This window comes from Thunnus albacares, chromosome 3 (genome assembly GCF_914725855.1).
Source record: "Thunnus albacares chromosome 3, fThuAlb1.1, whole genome shotgun sequence".
In the NCBI taxonomy this organism is placed as follows: domain Eukaryota; kingdom Metazoa; phylum Chordata; class Actinopteri; order Scombriformes; family Scombridae; genus Thunnus; species Thunnus albacares.
Window position 1 is genome coordinate 8,654,791 of NC_058108.1, and position 17,494 is coordinate 8,672,284.

General features: G+C 41.4%; 1 protein-coding gene across 4 annotated transcripts; it reads right to left on the bottom strand.

Moving 5' to 3' along the window:
• Nucleotides 1-1,599: 1,599 nt before the first annotated feature.
• On the bottom strand, nt 1,600-16,789 carry cep170ab (centrosomal protein 170Ab). 4 transcript variants are annotated; one of them, XM_044346752.1, is made up of 21 exons: nt 16,494-16,789; nt 15,537-15,684; nt 15,191-15,278; nt 14,777-14,916; nt 14,585-14,674; nt 13,888-13,966; nt 13,623-13,681; nt 12,989-13,139; nt 12,229-12,366; nt 11,606-12,052; nt 11,127-11,497; nt 10,850-10,978; nt 10,570-10,702; nt 8,421-9,875; nt 7,987-8,230; nt 7,134-7,242; nt 6,783-6,944; nt 6,033-6,121; nt 5,532-5,625; nt 4,215-4,266; nt 1,600-3,497 (listed from the first exon to the last, which is right to left on the bottom strand). In XM_044346752.1, exons 4-21 carry the CDS (start codon nt 14,879-14,881, stop codon nt 3,235-3,237), a joined length of 4,170 nt encoding a protein of 1,389 aa, XP_044202687.1. In that variant the 5' UTR covers nt 14,882-14,916; nt 15,191-15,278; nt 15,537-15,684; nt 16,494-16,789; the 3' UTR covers nt 1,600-3,234. The 4 variants fall into 4 exon arrangements, with proteins under 4 accessions (XP_044202687.1, XP_044202689.1, XP_044202688.1 ...); XM_044346754.1 differs by lacking the exon at nt 15,537-15,684 and having other exon boundaries at nt 11,606-11,842; nt 11,951-12,052; nt 16,494-16,788; XM_044346753.1 differs by lacking the exon at nt 15,537-15,684 and having other exon boundaries at nt 14,777-14,913.
• Between the last annotated feature and the right edge of the window lie 705 nt (nt 16,790-17,494).

Below are 17,494 nucleotides of genomic sequence, written 5' to 3' on the forward strand. Positions count from 1 at the left end.
CACTTAGATGAATACCTGCAGATGCGTTGAAGTGCACTAGCAGCCTTGGTGAATGTTGTCCGCAAGGGAGAAAAACCCTGACACAGCTTTTAGGATTAAGGAAGTGGAGCAGAATATCTGGAGACATACAATTAGTAGTGCAGTGACTCTGGCAGTGAGGCCTCTAAAACCTCATTTGTCGTGTGTGTCTGCCTATGCAAAGCGTGAGAGAGGCCAGACACTGACAGGGAAGGAGACTGGGCTGCTTGTGGAGGAAGGATCTGGAAGGTTGTAATGGCAACCCAGAGGAGTTTCTGTGGCAATGAGAAGGAGGATGTGGAAACGTTAATGAAGTAATTCACTTTTTGTAGAGTAGGGCTTGAAATAATCATTTTCTCTGGAATATATGATCAAAAACTAGTGGTGGAAGGCCGTATTCAGACCAAATCAGGCGGTGCGGTGTTTAGCCGCAGGGTCAATGGAGATATGGGGGGTTTTGGGTGTGTTTGTTTGTGCTCTAGAAGGAACTGCTGTGAAACAATCAGAAAATAACGTTTTATTGCTCTGATTCACCGGCCTTCTCGCTGCCAGTGCTCCCTCTCTTCATTCACTCTCTAGCTCGCTCGACCACAGCTCTCTCTCTGTCTCTCTCTTTTTCTCTCGTCTTTTTTAAAATGAGTCGGGAAGCCAACAGCAAAGTCTAACTTTACTTTTGACGTTATCAAGTGAAGAGAAATGTCCTCCCCTCACCCTAGTAGCGTCTTTGTTCTCCCTCATGGCAGAGTTTAAAACGCTGATCAGTATGATCTCCGGCTGTGATTGGTCACCGCAGCCTTCAGCCGCAGTGACGTCTGATTGCATTTCTCCAAAAGTTGACTCTGGCTCAACTTTTGGACTCTGGCCGTTTTGGCCGCTGCGGCGCCGCACCGGACCGCGGCCGAACCGCACTACCCCCATTCAAATGAATGAGAGGACTGGCGTTTTCGCCGCACCGCCTGATTCGGTCTGAATACGGCCGAAGAAGTACTGAGGTACTTTTGACTAAAAATACGCTATCACAAGTAAAAGATTCAAAATGTTATTTGAGTAAAAGTACAGAAGGAGTATCAGCAAAATGCACTTTAAGTATCAAAGTAAAATCATTAATAATGCAGAATGACCTTTTTAGACTGTTACTGTATTATATTATTATTATCATAAATGTAAGAAGCATTTTAATGTTATAGCTGATCGTGGTGGAGAACATTTTTTAACTATTTTATATATTGCTGGGTCATTTAACCTAACAATGCTTCATATTTTATAAACTTAAATGTTTTGCATGTAAAATGTAAATCTGCAAATTGGTAACTACAGCTGCCATATAAATGTACTGAAATAAAAAGTACAATATTTCCCTCTGAAATGTAGTAGAGGTAGCATGAAGAGGAATAAAATGACAGTATTCAAGTAAAGTACATGTACCTCAAAACTGTACTGAGTACAGTAATTGAATAGATGCACTTTCTTATTACCTTTGTTGCTTTTCACCACTATCAAAAATAATTTTAGTGCCATTTTTATCAAAACTGCACAATTGTACTGGAATTTATGTAAAAAAACAAAACAAAACAAAAGATAGCTCATGATTATCATGCATTTTATTGGAAATGAGACAAACAATACACAGGTATTGCAAGGTCAACATGGAACCTAACATCATTACAAAGAAAAAAAGAACTTCATACAAAACATCCAAACAAAAATTCCCCAAAATGCTCAAACAGAATTAAGGACAAAGCACAGTAGGTGCTGAGCACAAAATGCAATTATTCATCTTTATTAAAGTTGTTTTGGCTAAAATCTTTTTCAACAGTTCTGATCAGGTTACATTCATGTGTAAACATTGATATGAGGCAAGACATTGGAAAACCTACAGTCATTACACTGTCCATCCTTCCATTGCATCGTTATCGATAAATTGCAGCTGCAGGACTCGGAGGTAGCCCCTGTCTATGCTGGTTCAAACACAACACTTTGTTTGTGATCAGAAAATAATTTGACAAAACACTCCTCTACAGGCAGCTGGCTGTCAACCCTGCTTCGTTTTTGGTCACGGACATCGACATGATAAAGGAGCGTCATAGGGGCACATGATGTCCTGGTCCCTCAGAGATGAATATTAACATATATTAGCTTTGAAATGTGCAAAGAAACATTTTTACTTCCCCCTCTACTATAAACTGTAACATCTCTGCTTTCCGATGGTAATGATTGTTTAATCCAGGGCACTTGTGACAAAATACATTTGGAAGAGGAAAACCTTTCTGGGAGCTACATTTGGATTTTATAGTATCTATTAACACACATTGTCTATCTTTGATACACTGGTTTCAAATTACATCGCCACAAGAAAAAAAAGGCATGGATTGGAGTTTTTGATTTAACTATGATAAACATTATTAACATACACAGGTACATATTGTACATAACCAGTTCTTTCCCCAGCTAGTAAGCAACACAGCCTTTTCTGATGGAATATCATTACTGAGACAGGCTTGGGAATTGCAATTGCAACAGGTTGACAATATATTTATTTTTTATAAGTTAGTCTATGGCAGGATAGAAGAACACTTTTCACACACACCTCTGCTGAAGGGTTTTTTGACACCATTGCACCTTCCTACTTTGGGTCTCTGCACTGGCATCAAGTCAGCTGACTGACAAGCTTATGATTCGGATACAAGGATTTCAAGGCTCATAATATAAAGGAAAGAATTAGTTTCACTTTTTTTTTTGTAAAAGTTAGAGATGCTCTGATTTGGAACAAGAACAAAATCTAGTAAAAGAATCCAAACAGGAATTAGGAAAAATTACCTCATTCTGTCCTGTGATCTTTAACATCTGTTCTTTTTTCATGTCTTTAAGGATAATGGATAATAAGAATGCGCTGCAACACAAAAACACAGATGAGTTACTGTATATTAGTCATAGCTTCTTCATCAGCCAACCAAATAATACTTTAATGTTTTCATACTGTATATTTGACATCCCAAAAACTGTTATTTTAAAAGTGTTGGACTTTTACAAAGTCCCATCATGAATCAGTTTGATTGATAGATCAGGAAGTCAGGCATTCAAATGGAACAGGCATCGCTCTCCTTCTTTCACCTCATCTGAAACCAAATACTTCAAAATCTTTTAACTTCGCACTGAGGTTTTCTTCTGAGGGCTTCAAGATAAGTCCCACATAAAGGATGCATTTTAAACTAGTCCTCAGTTATAAGATCTCGAAGTAGGTTTTGGCCCTGGGTCTCGCTCTGCCACCTGCGCATGGTCTGACTGTCCCTGCGGTTCAGCAGTGGTTCCTTCTTGCTTGGAGGCTGAGAGTGTGCTGGAGGAAGCTTCTGCTCCAGGATGCAGCACTGACGCCCCCTGCTGGGTCCCAGGACTGATCTTCTGGTCGGTCAGAGGGCTGGTCAGGCCCAAGCTGGACAGGGCATCCAGGGTGCCATCTGGATCCACCATCATATCAATGGCTGTTAGATTGGAGCAGAACAAAAATTCAAAATAAGTGCTCTTCAATTTAACATGCTTCCAAACTGCAAAAAATACACTTGTACACTTAAAACTGCATGTCATAGTTCACTAAAAACTTGCAATAACATTTTGGCCAACAAACTGTGAATACAACATTGACATATTATCAGCAAGTTAGTTTAAGTTTAACTTGTTAGCATCTAGCAGATAAGGAGCAACATTAGCATTCATTTGAAGTTGTGTTTGTGCCCGAATGATGAATGTAAGAATGTAAAAATGCAAAACATTCACTCTCCTTCCAGCTCTGTTTTTCATGTCAACTAACTCCTGAGGGACATATCTGACTGCAACATGCTATGCTATGCTCACCAGCTAGTTGCTAAGTCAGCCATTTGGGTGCTGAGCGGGTAGTGTTCAGTGGGTTTTTAGAGATTTTTCGCTGAACACAGGTACCTGCTGCAGCCAGAAATTATGCTATGAGAGCCATGAAAATGAACCAAAACAGTAAAACTGCGGATGGGAAACCAAAACTAAAACACTGGGCTGACAGAAGCTAGAACACTCTGTGGGGTTGAGGACATCAGCAGAGTCGGATGATAATTCTGTGGTTTCATCATTATGAGTGACATCCTTCACATGACACATAGTCATTTGATCCATTGTTATTGTAAAGAATATTGATTGTAGCAGCTTTAAGAGAAGCATCTGATCCATACCAAGCAGTTGTCTTTCCACTCTCTTCAGGTCTTGAATAATAGTTGAAATCTCCTATTAAGAGAACATAAATTAAAAAAAAATAAGAGCTCGTCCAGGAAGTGAGGAAGTGAAAGTTCATACACAAAATAAATCAACTCAAGTCATCTCCTCGTTGCTGCAGAAATAAGTTTGGAGCGGAGCCGCAGACACTCAGTAATGCTTTATGAGCCCTGTGACAGCGCAGTGGATAGACATATCTCTTCAGGGGTTCACACGAGGCCAGACTGGGTTAAAAGCAGGATTTATGACCCTGCCCCTGGAGAGAGGCAGTAGTTCTTAGGACTCTAACTTTTTGCACCTGCAACAACAGCTCATAAGTCTTTTCTCTCCATCAAATCAACCATATCTGGTGTTCTCTCTTCTCCAAAATAGGAATTTAGCATGGTAATCTTAATGGCATGTGCAACTGACTAAAGTATCTTTGATTTGATCCCCCAGACAGCTGTAATGCTTTCAGCACTCACTATGATTGCTTCAGTAAGTAATCAGATATTTTGTGATTTGCACAACTACAAAGAAAGAGAGTGGATTTGATACTGTATGGCATTAATCCCATTCAGTGGAAAGCTAATGGATTACTGACGTGAATAAATTCTAAGGCAAAATATTTAATTACTGTAGCCATAACGAATTGCCTTTCACTCTCTGTCTTTTTGTGTTAATTCATTTAAAGTAATGCCAAAAAGCAAACATTACACTGATTAGACTTCCTTGAATAACCTGTGTCTGATCATTGTTCCTTCACAGCTGTCAAGTACATTGCACATCTTTACACTTGCAAAAATTATGACTGTCCATAGGGCTAGGCAATATGACCAAAATCTCATATCCCGATAATGTTACCTATCCTGATATAGCACATTTTAATTCAATGCATAAATAGTTGGTCCATGCACCCCCCTCTGGTGTCTGTCCATCCTTTGCATGGATTAAATTACTCTCATTGGCTTTTTACTACCGAAGCTTTTATCGCACTTACAGTTACGTAATGAGTGTAGTTGTCGTCAACTAGAGCTCCACCCACAGTGAACCATAGACATCAGAGGGGAGTAGCGCAACCATAAATGACTGCAAAACGCATGCACACTTTCACTTTTTTCACTGTGACCTTTTTTCTTTAGAGCCGCAGCCAGCCATGATTAATAACACAGGATTATTATGAACAGAGGTTTTTACTTTTTAAAAACACAACATGCCTTAAGCTTTTAGTGCAATCCTTTGGTAGCCTTTAGCAGATAAAAAATGAAAACAGTGTAAAAAGGAGAAAGACTCCTCACCTTGTTGGAGCTCTTGAGTAGTAAGGAGTCATGCTCTGCCTGCAGTTTGTTCTCAATCTCTTCCCATTTCCGTTCTTTATCCTTGAAAAGGATCCTGGAGACCAGGTTGAAGCAAAAATAGATTAAAGTAAAATACATGAAAATATGTTCAATGTAGCTCTTGATAGATGAAGTATTAAGTGACTGAAAAATTTATTTCATTTTTGGGTGGTGAGCATATCGTAGGAATGAAAAAAGGCCTTTGAGTTGTCATCCTGTGTGTGATCATGAGTAAGATATGTAGCTGGATGACCTTTGTGATGTGCCACTCAAACTGTGCTAGTTGGCCTAGTTTCAACATAAAAAACAAAATAACAATATACAGTATATTCCTATTTATAATTCTACCCTACCATTTTCTGAGTATTGCAAGTATCAAATACACAACAAATTAGCATGACATCACATCCCTTCAAGGAGCAATGTCCCTGTAATATGACCATGATGTAGCATGATGCTCACCTGATTTTGCAGGTTGTTTTGTCGACAGTCTGACGTATCCTAGTTGACAGTTGATTCACAGATGCTAGTAGTAAACTATCTAGCACCGCCTGATGGATAATGTAAAGAAACACTCAGTGTCATTTTTATTAAGTAGAATCATTTGAGTTAGCATGGTTAGCATGTAAGGAGCTCCCTCTAGTGGCAAACTGTGGTACATAGTGACGTGTTGATCTTATGATATACTATAATGTGTTCTAACAGTAAATTATCAACACCATCAACTAAACAGTTGAGGTAGAAACTGAGGTGGAGAAAACTTTGACATTAATTGTGATAATAATTTAGATTTACATAATATTGTTTTAATACACAGTGTCATTAAAACCTTTGGACACACTTTCTCATTCCAGTGAATGGGAAGGTGTGTCCAAATTTTGATCATCCATAATAATCACAATGATGTGTCACTCTCTTCTTGCCCTTGTTTGGAAATCTATTATAACAAAGATAATTTGTAGAAGAATCAAGACTAACTTTGTGTGTCATACATTTTAAGACTTTAATTTCAGTGGAGTGACTACATTTTACATATTACACACAGTAAAGTATATATACTGTAACTTCACAGGGTTCTTGCTTTGTTCATATTTATAATACCTGATGACAAAAAACATCTGTGTTTTACAACTAGAATACCCCCATGGTATGCCAAGAGCCTAGGTGCATTTTGAGGACTCAATGATTTTTAATATTGAAAGAGGGTCTCACATCATCTCTGTTCCATGTCTGTCGGCGGATGGAGCGGGACCCGTGTCCACTAGAGACCCTGGGTCGGAGCTCAACAGGCCGCCCATTGGTTGCCAGACTGCTGCTTTGATCTGTGGTGGGACCACCCAGGTCCAAGTTGTCATCAAAGACACGCTCCTCCAACTAAAACAGAATTAAAATGCATACAAAAGGAATGTTACTTTATCAGATTATATTTTTGCACTGTTCTTTCTACATAATTTGTAAAACTCTGTTTTGTTAAGAACAGTTTTAATCTGGGTAGCAGCAAATAAATGAGAACCATGATAGAGAAACAATGTTTTGCTGTACTGTATAATGTTTTGATGATACCAGAGCTCCAGGGTCAGTGGCTGCAGGACTGACTGAGTCGATCTCTCCAGCTACATCATGAATCTCTCGGGCAAGCATGGCTAGGTCTTTGGCTAGGTCTTGGCTAATTCTGTTGAAGAAACACAAATATGAAAAGACCATCAATCATATATGCGCAACCAATCTTTTTTCTTTGATCTTCATTTCATTAACTTCATACAATAGCTCATAACCATCAAAAATCATTTCCAACAAGACTGGCTTGTGGCTAGTGGCTCTATGAGGCTGTATCTGATGACAGCGGTGCTTTGAGCAAAATGTTGACTTCAGCATGCTAACATGTTTACCATGTTCACCATCTTATTCTACTACTTGTTAATTAGCACTGAACACAAAGTACAGCTAAGGCTGATGGGAATGCCATTAGTTTTGCAGGTATTTGGTCATAAACCAGATTAAAATTTTGACTTGGTGATGGAAAGTTAAGGGATAACCAAAGTTGTTGCAATTCATCCTGGGGGGAACATGAATGTCTGCACCAAATGTAATGGCGATCCATGGCCGATTTCACTGAAAACTGCAAATGCCAACCTCTTGTTGGCTTTAGGGGCAAAGCAGGAATCACCAATGTTAGGATACATGGTTTGGGAACCATTAATGTCTGTAAAAGGTTTGCGGAAATCCATCAAGTGGATGCTGAGATATTTCACCAAAGTCAGTAGGATTTATCCTCCAACAAAATTTCATGACAATCTATCCAAAACAATGCCTAGCCTACAGATAGCATATTTAACAATTTAATAAGGGCCTTAAACCTGTTATCATGACTCATCACTGCTCTCCAACTGCACTGCAGTACCTCTCACCTACGTACCTGGCTATTTCCTCACTGTGTGCTGTCCAGTCTCTCATATATTCGTCCTGTTCCCTGGAATTCTGCTTCAAGGCAGCCAGTCCTGTAGGACTAGGAGTAGCTGGGGCTGAACCTCCGAGCTGGGCTACTCGAGTAGAGGGGAATGGCCGTGTGTGGCCCTGTTTGGATGTGTGGCGGTTTGAGCCATACTCGTCCTCTGAGGTGGAGGCATATTCCATGGGTACACGGCGCCACCGTGTGCCAGCTAAGGAAAAAATGGAAGGTAAGTTTAGATGGCGCTTGAAATGTGTAGCAAAGTTTTTGGCTGATTTTTAAGAGACTGTTAGTTGTACAAGCAGGGTTTTTTTATAGGTAATTGTATAATATTTTTGCAGTGAAAATGACCATTGAAACATTGACATCAGAGCATGTTTACTGCTGAGAACAATACTTACATGCAGGTGTGACATTTCCATATGAGGAGGTGCCTTTATTTTTGTCAGGCAGCTTGGAGGCACTGTTAGCCCTGGCTCTGGGTCCAGACATAGAGGTCATATTGGACCCTCTTAGACCTTGTCTGATGGCATAATCACCTGCAGCACTCCGGGCCCCCAGACCTCTACTCCTTGTTACAGTGGCCTCTGAGTCACTCTGGGCAGATGGGGAGCCTACTCTTGGCCTCCTTGGCTGTGCCAGAGCCTCTATTCTGGACATTCCCCTTCTTGCCATTCCTGTCCTGGATGTGGAACTAGCGGTGGAGGCCTCAGAGGCCACTGACATCCGGTCAAGATCAGCAGGTTCAGTGTCAGATGAGTCCCCCAGCCGGGCTCTCCTCAGCAGGGATGCCCTGGTGGGCCTGGGCTTGGGGACACTGGTGGCTTTACTGGCTGCAGAGGAGGCAGGTGCCTGGGTGATCTTAGCCCTACTAGATTTGGTGCTGGCCCCCACTGTTGTGCTCCCTGTCTGGGATCTGGCATGAGAGCCTCTGGATTCCTGTGTGGAGGTGGGCTGGGAGTCAGAGAAGAGTGAGTTGGAGTTGATGTCATCATCAGTGAGGTCCAGAGATGTCCAGGGACGGCTGGGCTGCTGAGGAGCAGATGTTCTAGTCTTGACCCTCCTGTCTTGGGTCTCTCGGCCAACAGTGGAGCTTTTGCTGGATGAGCACACTACGGTTTTCTCCTTCTGCTGTCCTGCAAGAGTCCGGCGTTTGTGGACAACTTTCCTTGCTCCGTCAGCCTGGCTTACTGTGCTGGTTGTGTCCACGTCTGACTCTGGTGACATGGAGCCTTCAATGGACTGACTTATCGGATCACCTTGGTCTGATACAGTGGTCTCTAAAAAGGCGGCAACAGCCTCGGAGTCTTTCTGCAGTGTCGCACTGTCGATGCCAGCCTCCTTACTCTGAGTTCTGCTACCTGTGAGCCCATCAATACGTGGTATGAGCTCAATGGGCACGTTGGAGCTTGGTTTCTCCACAGTAAAACTCTCCTGCCTCAACAATGGTTTTCCACAACTTTCCCTGGCCTTCTCCTCTTCCTTTTTCCTCCTCCGTGCCTCCTCCATTCTCTTCTCCCCGCTGGTCATTGGACGAGGAGGGAGCTTGGCCAATACACCTGGCTGGCCTGTTTTCCCACCACCACTATCCTGCGACTTGGCTGGGGAGGAGCGACTAGGGCTGCCCACACCCCCTGTGCTGTGACCAGGCCGATTCTTCCCCCTGGTCATCTTCTCCCCCTGGTTCTCCTTCTCTTGTAGCTCTGTGTCCTGTTTCTCCATATCTGAACGCAGGCCTGAACCTGGGGTCCTCCTCCCTAGGGCAACCTCCTCACCAGGCAGCTGGGGAAGAGTTCTCCTCTTACGCTCTGTGTAGCCAGATGAGGCAAAGGAGTGGCTAGACTCACTTATTTCAGCTGAAATAAGAGAAAAATTATTAGCAAAGTGAGTTCTGAGATGAAGGTGTATTAATGGTATACTACTAGAATTGGTGCACTGGTAGCAATCTGTGCTGTGGTTTTAATACAGCAAATCTCTTTCTATCAGATGAACCATGAGATGTAATTATGTTCTTAATACTTAAATGTATTGTGAAGCAGTCATTTTTACTGGTGCTAAAAATGTGTGTAGGGATCCCTTAGAGAAAGCCCCTATGTGAATTTGTTCATTAAAGCATAGACATGAAGCTTGAGGGGGAAAAACATTAATAGCTGTATGTCAGAAACTCTGACAAAAGGAAAGTCAACAGATCAAAGATAAAGAAGAGACTATCAAAGGGGGGATTCTCAGTAATGACTCAGTAATATCAGTTACACAGCAATCTCCCTAAAGTTTGCTAACATTAGCTAACATTAGCCACTACAAGCTACTGGCCATACCAGACTAAGTGAGGCTGTACCTTCAGAATCCCTGAGTGTATTGAATTATGCAAGGGTACATTTTTTTCTTACAAGTTCACTTTTTCATTTCTAGGTGAAATATTTTCTTTTCTTTCAAAAGGTATATAGTGTGGCTTCAAATTTTAAAAAACATCCTGAAGTTATTGCAATATTTATCTGAATCCTAGGAAAGGAATACTCTCCCCTGTTTGATGACAGTTTACACATGTACCTCTGTCCTCTGTGACCATGACATGACTCTCGCCACCTGATCCCTCAGGGTCTGTCCTAATGTGGCTGGCAGCTAGAGTAGCCCACTGCGAGACCCAGCGAGGACCACCCACCACCAATTCCTCAGACAGGACCTGGACAAAGATAGAAGGAAGGATACAAGGGAAAAGTATTTGGTCAACACTGCTAAAGATGAGACATTTTAGATTGCAAATCTTCAGCCATCAGTCACCAGACAGTTCTTTAAGTAGACTTTAGAAGAATGCTTTCAGTTTTTGCACCTCTGTCTCCATGCGCCCTGGCTTTCCTCTGTCTCTGGTACCAGACCTCTGGGTGGGGAGCCTCTCTCTTTGGTCAGTACTCCCCAGCCTGGACACACACACAGCCTCCTGCTCATCCACACCAAACACCTGAACCATACACACATACACACAAGTGAAGCATACACATACATGTATAAGATGATTCTTTTATGATGAAATTAGAATCTGTTTACAAAAAAAGAAAAGAAAAAGACAGAAAAGAAAAGAGGTACATTATAAGTTTCTTCTTCCCCACCTTGTCAATCATTTTCCTGGCCTCTTCTTCTTCATGATCTCCATTCTCCAGTTCAATGGTGTAGGTCCCTCTGTCACTATAGTCATCTCCATGGTGATAGCATTCATCACGACCACTCTGCTGATGTGGTGCCGAGCCACGTCGCCTCTCCACAAATCCACTTGCCACTTTGGAAGTCGAAGACTTGCGACGGCGCGCAGGACTGTCTTCCTCTGCAAAGAGCCCCTCTGGTACGTTAGCACGGCCCTCTCTGATCTTCATCCCTGTACCGCCCCAAAGTCCCCATGAGCGCTCCTCAAGAGCTGCAGCCCTGCGCTGCTCCCCAAGTGCATTCTCTGAGTCACTCTGTGTGCCATCCTCATGTTTACTGTCTGGCATGGGAGAGGCATAGAAGGAGGTAATGAGTCAGAATGAAAAGAAAGAGGCAAGAGGCAATACAAGCAATACACACATCTTATGTTAAATACAGATGCACACACCTTTAAGACTCCTAAGTTGCACAGGTACATCGCTCTTCACACTTTCTCCATCATCCTCTGCAACCGTCTCTTTGAGAGCCAGTGGCAGCTCATTCTGGGCCAACCAATCTGCAACTTTAACCTCCGCCGCTACCATGGCTGTCTGAAGTGGACTCAGCTCCTCCCCCACACCCCTTTTAGGACGTGGCCTGGTCTCTGGGCCCACCTTAGCCACTCGATCTTTGACCGTCACTTTACCTGCCCCAGGGTCAAACTCAATAGTGAAAGAAGCATGGCCATGGACGGGCTCTGCAGCAGAAGCACCAGCCTCTTGTTCTCGAGAGGGGGCCTCACCACTCACTTTACCTGCTGAGGGAGTATCCTTGGTTGGGATCTCAAAGTAGCTCGGCTCTTGATTGGAGGGTGTTTGCAGGGCAGACTTTTGGATCTCTGTGTTTTTCTTGGTGTCTGTCAGAATTAGCGCAATTAAGCATAAGGGAAGTAGTATTACAGTATTTATCAAAACTGATCATCTTCATAGCTAATAGCCAAGTAGCAAAAATTGAGATATTAATTATTGCCTCAACTACTTAATAACATACAGTAGTATCTTTCACGTAACATGTATGCAGAATAGTAAATACCTGTTTCAGCTTTTTCTCTCTTCCGGTCTGCGTTCTTTTCTTCGGGCCTCCCAGAGTGCTGGTGATCAGTGTCTCCATCTCCCCACCAAGCAGGCTGGCCATAGAGGGGTGTACCTCTATGCAACAGTGCTATATCCCCTGAAAAAAACAGACCTTTCACTTAGTTTACACGGGAATAGCAACTAAATCTACTAAAACTTTAAGATTCAAAACTGCTTAAGAAGTGTAGACTGACATAAATCCAACAGTTGCTTAATTTTGGCCAATGGCTGTCATTTGACTTTACTAACTACTTTAGGGCTGCAATATTGTTAATTTTAATCATGATTTGTCCAGCAAACAGATATGCCTAAGATATGCAGCATACAAAGATATAAAAAAGAGAAAAGCAGCAGATCAGTTATTTTAATTATCAATTAATCTGCTGATTATTTTCTGGATTAATCGTTTAGTGTATGAGTTGTGTGTTATAACTCCCAAAGCTCAGGGAGATGTATTAAAATGTCCTCTTTTTTGTGCAACCAACAGTCAAAATCCCAAAGATATTCAGTTTACCATCATATATGACACATAAAAGCTGAAAATATTCATCGACTAATCATTGCAGCTCTATAGCCAATCATCAATATATTATCCCGAAGCTCCTGGTTGGACTGCTGCATATGTGTCATGCCTGAATTGCAGCTGCAGAGTCAGTGACATGCTCAAACAGTATTGTAACCTGTGTCTCATGCACAGTATCCTGGTTTATTCTTCTCACCTGGCGTCTTTTCCTCCGCCCTGCTGGCCTCGGAGGGCTTGGCCGTGGCTCCCTCGCACACTGGTGCTGCTGCTGCCTCAGAGGGTTTAGATGACTCCCCCTCTGTAGGCCTCTTCTGGTTCAGCTGAAGCTGGCTGCTGAACTTCTCATGCTGATCGATGAGACAACAGCAGCAAAGAGAGTTTAGAGTGGCGGAGGCCAAGCAGGACGTTCAAGCTAGTGATCATGTAGAAATACATGCAGATTTTGTTTGAGCATTCAGTGCCTCAAAAAGTTATAGTGCATAAATCCAGGATATGCATTTCTGTCTTTTTCTGATCTCAGTCATAGTATATAAATAAAAAGACATTCTGGATAATACTGCTGGACTTTCATCTACTTCATTAAGATGAATCCTATCTTTTCTAAAGCTACCTGGTCAGATTCATCTTGAAAAGTGTATTTCACCCAGTTCAGCAGAACTCTTTTCTCGCCTTGACTAAACTCCAGTTGTCTCAGTTGTTTTTTACAAACTGATGAAAAAATACATGAAATTTCTGGCTGCACTTTTTTGAGCAGGCATATTTACCCCATCTGTAAACACATGAACTGTGGCTACAAGTTTTCTCACTACATGCACAAAGTGCTGTCTAACCTTGAGGGCTTCCTCTGGAATATGTAGCTCTCCTCGCACCACAGTGAACAGGTTGGTATGTGAGGCAGGTTAAGGTAAAAGACAGTGAGCTCTTTGCAGGGGTGAGAACCATGCACTGATAGTCTTATCTATTATGCAGCAGGCAGAGTGCAATGAGCAAAGCTATTTAAGAACAGATACAGTTACAGTGTTGTCCATGTTCACTGACCTTGTGCTGTGTGTCATTGGGCTTGACAGATAATACGAGACAATATTCAAAGGATATCGTATCCAAACCTCAGTTTGTCATCAATTTTCAGCGTGACATACATTTGCTCCTGTATTCTGACATCATTGACAAATGTCTGCAAACAAAAAGAGAATGCGTTTAAGAACATGTGAGAGCTTTGTTCACAAATAAGATTATCTGCTGTTTGTGCACCGAATCCTGAAAACTGTCAGTCATCAAATGTTTGGACCGAATGTTTGGTCAGAATCCTAGTCTTGTTTTTGACCAGATTTTGATAATAATTTTGTTATTTTTACACTGTTTTATCTGTGATAAGACAATATTAAAATTGTTTTCAAGTTTTGCTTTTTTGTCATATTTTGTAAAATGAAAATAGATTTGTAGAAAAATGTGTTTATTCTCATGAAAACAAGGTATCAAAAAAGTATCATTTTGTGATCACTACCAAGTATCAAACTGGCATCAGTACTGAAAATGAAATCAGCCTTATTTACTCCTGAACAAGTGACAGCCTTAGAAATGAAAAAAAATCACAGATAGAGGACATCTTAGTGCTTGATGATTACACCAATAACATTATCTATAGTTTAGAGATGTTCAGAGATGCTGAATCATGAACTTAAGCAAACAATCTGAAAAACAGACTTATTCGGTTTTGAAATCAAACTCTTAAAATTACATAACAACATGAGTATAAATGTATAAAGAATCAGATTATAAAGCAGCAACTCACCCCATTTAAACTGCCCAGGTCCTTCACTTTATGTTCGTCTGTATTCGGCTCATAGTTGATGACAGCGTGCTGTTTGTCCACACTGCGGGACTAAATCACACAAAATCCAGTCAATCACTGTAATCCATTCTAATCTCAGTGCTTCAGATAATAATCCAGCCACAGGAAGAATGACTGTTGATGAATGTATACCTGCAGCATAAGCTCACAGTCGTCCCTTCCCACAAAGATCATCTCCCTGGGGAGACGATGACGCGTCCCCCCTCCGCTCACCAGGAACCAGGAAGTCAGACTCATCTCAATAGCTCACCTTTGACCCTTAATACACTCTGCTGAAAACAGCAACATGGTTAGATGAGTCTATATGAGTCATGCTTAGATCAGTAAAAAGAAATGTTCTTACAGTGCTAACAGGCGTGAATGAGGCATGCTACTTAATACAATTACAGTAAGCAAATTACTTAAACATCTGTGTGAGTGTCATATGTGCAAGATCTATTTTAGGTATCACCCGAAGGCACTGACATGCTTCTTTCTGACTTTAGCGCAGCTAACAACATGAAAGAAAAACTAACTATAAGTGTAATAAATCGACTAGCAGCTTACAGAATTCCAGTCATCCTTCTTTAAACTCTCAAACTGAGTTATACTCTGCAGAGTCGCCTGCCCCGTCACCAAATCCAGTGCCACACCACTGAGGAAGAAGAGGAGGAGGAGTCAGATATTTCTACAAAGAGATGGATGACTTAGGATAAAATGTGAAACATGACATCCAGAAATACAGAGATACATGTGCATTAGGACAGTTAATTAAGTTGGATGCTGTGCAGGAAGTCAGACAGAGCACACATGCACGCACACATGCAAACACACACACACACACACTAGCACACAGGGGGCCAGACAGAGGCAGGAAGGCAGAGAGCAGTAATTTTTTTTCTTGAAACCTCACATCTCTGGTCCCCATGATGCTCTCATATGATCTCCATGCAGTTGTCAGAATTCCCATGATGCACATGGAACAGCACAACAGCTCTTTTCACTGAAACAAGGAGCCCGTCCTCCCTCTGCAGGAGTATCAGGCCTTGCTGACTCACGCTCTGAAGAAGCCATAGATGAATTAGTGGGATTTAATTACGCACACTTTGTCATATCTGGGGCTCCTGTTTGTGCATCATCTCAACCCGAACGGGATATGACAGCCTCCCTCTCCCATACTGAGGGATGGACGGGTTAACCCTTTCAAGAAGCCTGGCTTCTAGTGGCCCAGATTTCCACTTTAGACGCTTGACCACGCACGGCACCATCCACTCAGATTTAAATGTCCTCTGGAGATGACAACACATCAACTGTACTTACAAGCGACGGCAGCCGATGGGTTATAGTCGGCCAATGACAGAGCATGAAAATTAGCCCAGTTAGGCCATGTCTACATCCAGCGATTATCATAGAGTCATATAATAAATCTGTAGAGGAATATCCAATCACAATAACCTAATCTTTTACGGTGATCATGCACCTTATAGTGTATATACATGTGAAGCTACAGTGTATATACATGTGAGGCTACAATGTACCTGCCGTGGGTGTTTATTACAGACTTGTCATCTGTAGACAGCGTATTGATCCTTTATCCCTAATCACTTACGCACGCTCTTTAATCCAAACAGAGGCTAATTTAGACAAACTAACAATTATCACGTGTTTTAAAACACACCAGATCAGGTTATGGAGGCTGTCTGCTGATGTGCAGCCAAGGCTCTCCCATTATGGACGACATATAGGTTTGTCGCGCAAACACAGAGATGCTCATTTTCACCGTCTCCATCTCCAGAGCTGAGGAAGGAGCGGGAGACATCGGGGACAGCCAGATATAAAAAACACGCTGAGGAATATAAATCTCACTTACCAGGTGCTCTATTGCTAATCAGCATCCGATATGTAGAGGCTTTATGAACAGCGATGCTTCAGCTGCTTCTGCTTCTGCAAGCCCGCTGCCGCCCAGCCCTGCTGCTCCTGATACGTTACTGTGTCTTGGCCTCACGGTGGCGCTACGTGCTCATATAGGAAGAGCACGTAAGGTTATGTAATACATTACTGACAGCAGCAGATGGGTAACTGTGGACAACTATCCGTAGTATATACATTTATTATTTATTTAAAAACACTGTAAATATGACATGATATGATGGCATAACATTGCATGAAAATTATGATACAAAAATATTTGAGGTTGTAGGCCTATTTGATGTATGTATGTATGTATGTATGTATGTATGTATGTATGTATGTATGTATGTATGTATGTATGTATGTATATATGTATGTATGTATGTACAGCATGTATGTACAGTATGTATGTACAGTATGTATGTATGTATGTATGTATGTATGTATGTATGTATGTATGTATGTATGTATGTACAGCATGTATGTACAGTATGTATGTACAGTATGTATGTATGTATGTATGTATGTATGTATGTATGTATGTATGTATGTATGTATGCATGCATGCATGTATGTATGTATGTATGTACAGCATGTATGTACAGTATGTATGTATGTATGTATGTATGTATGTATGTATGTATGTATATATGTATGTATGCATGCATGCATGTATGTATGTATGTATGTACAGCATGTATGTACAGTATGTATGTATGTATGTATGTATGTATGTATGTATGTATGTATGTACAATATGTATGTACAGCATGTATGTACAGTATGTATGTACAGTATGTATGTATGTATGTACAGCATGTATGTACAGTATGTATGTATGTATGTATGTATGTATGTATGTATGTACAGCATGTATGTACAGTATGTATGTATGTATGTATGTATGTATGTATGTATGTATGTATGTATGTATGTATGTATGTATGCATGCATGTATGT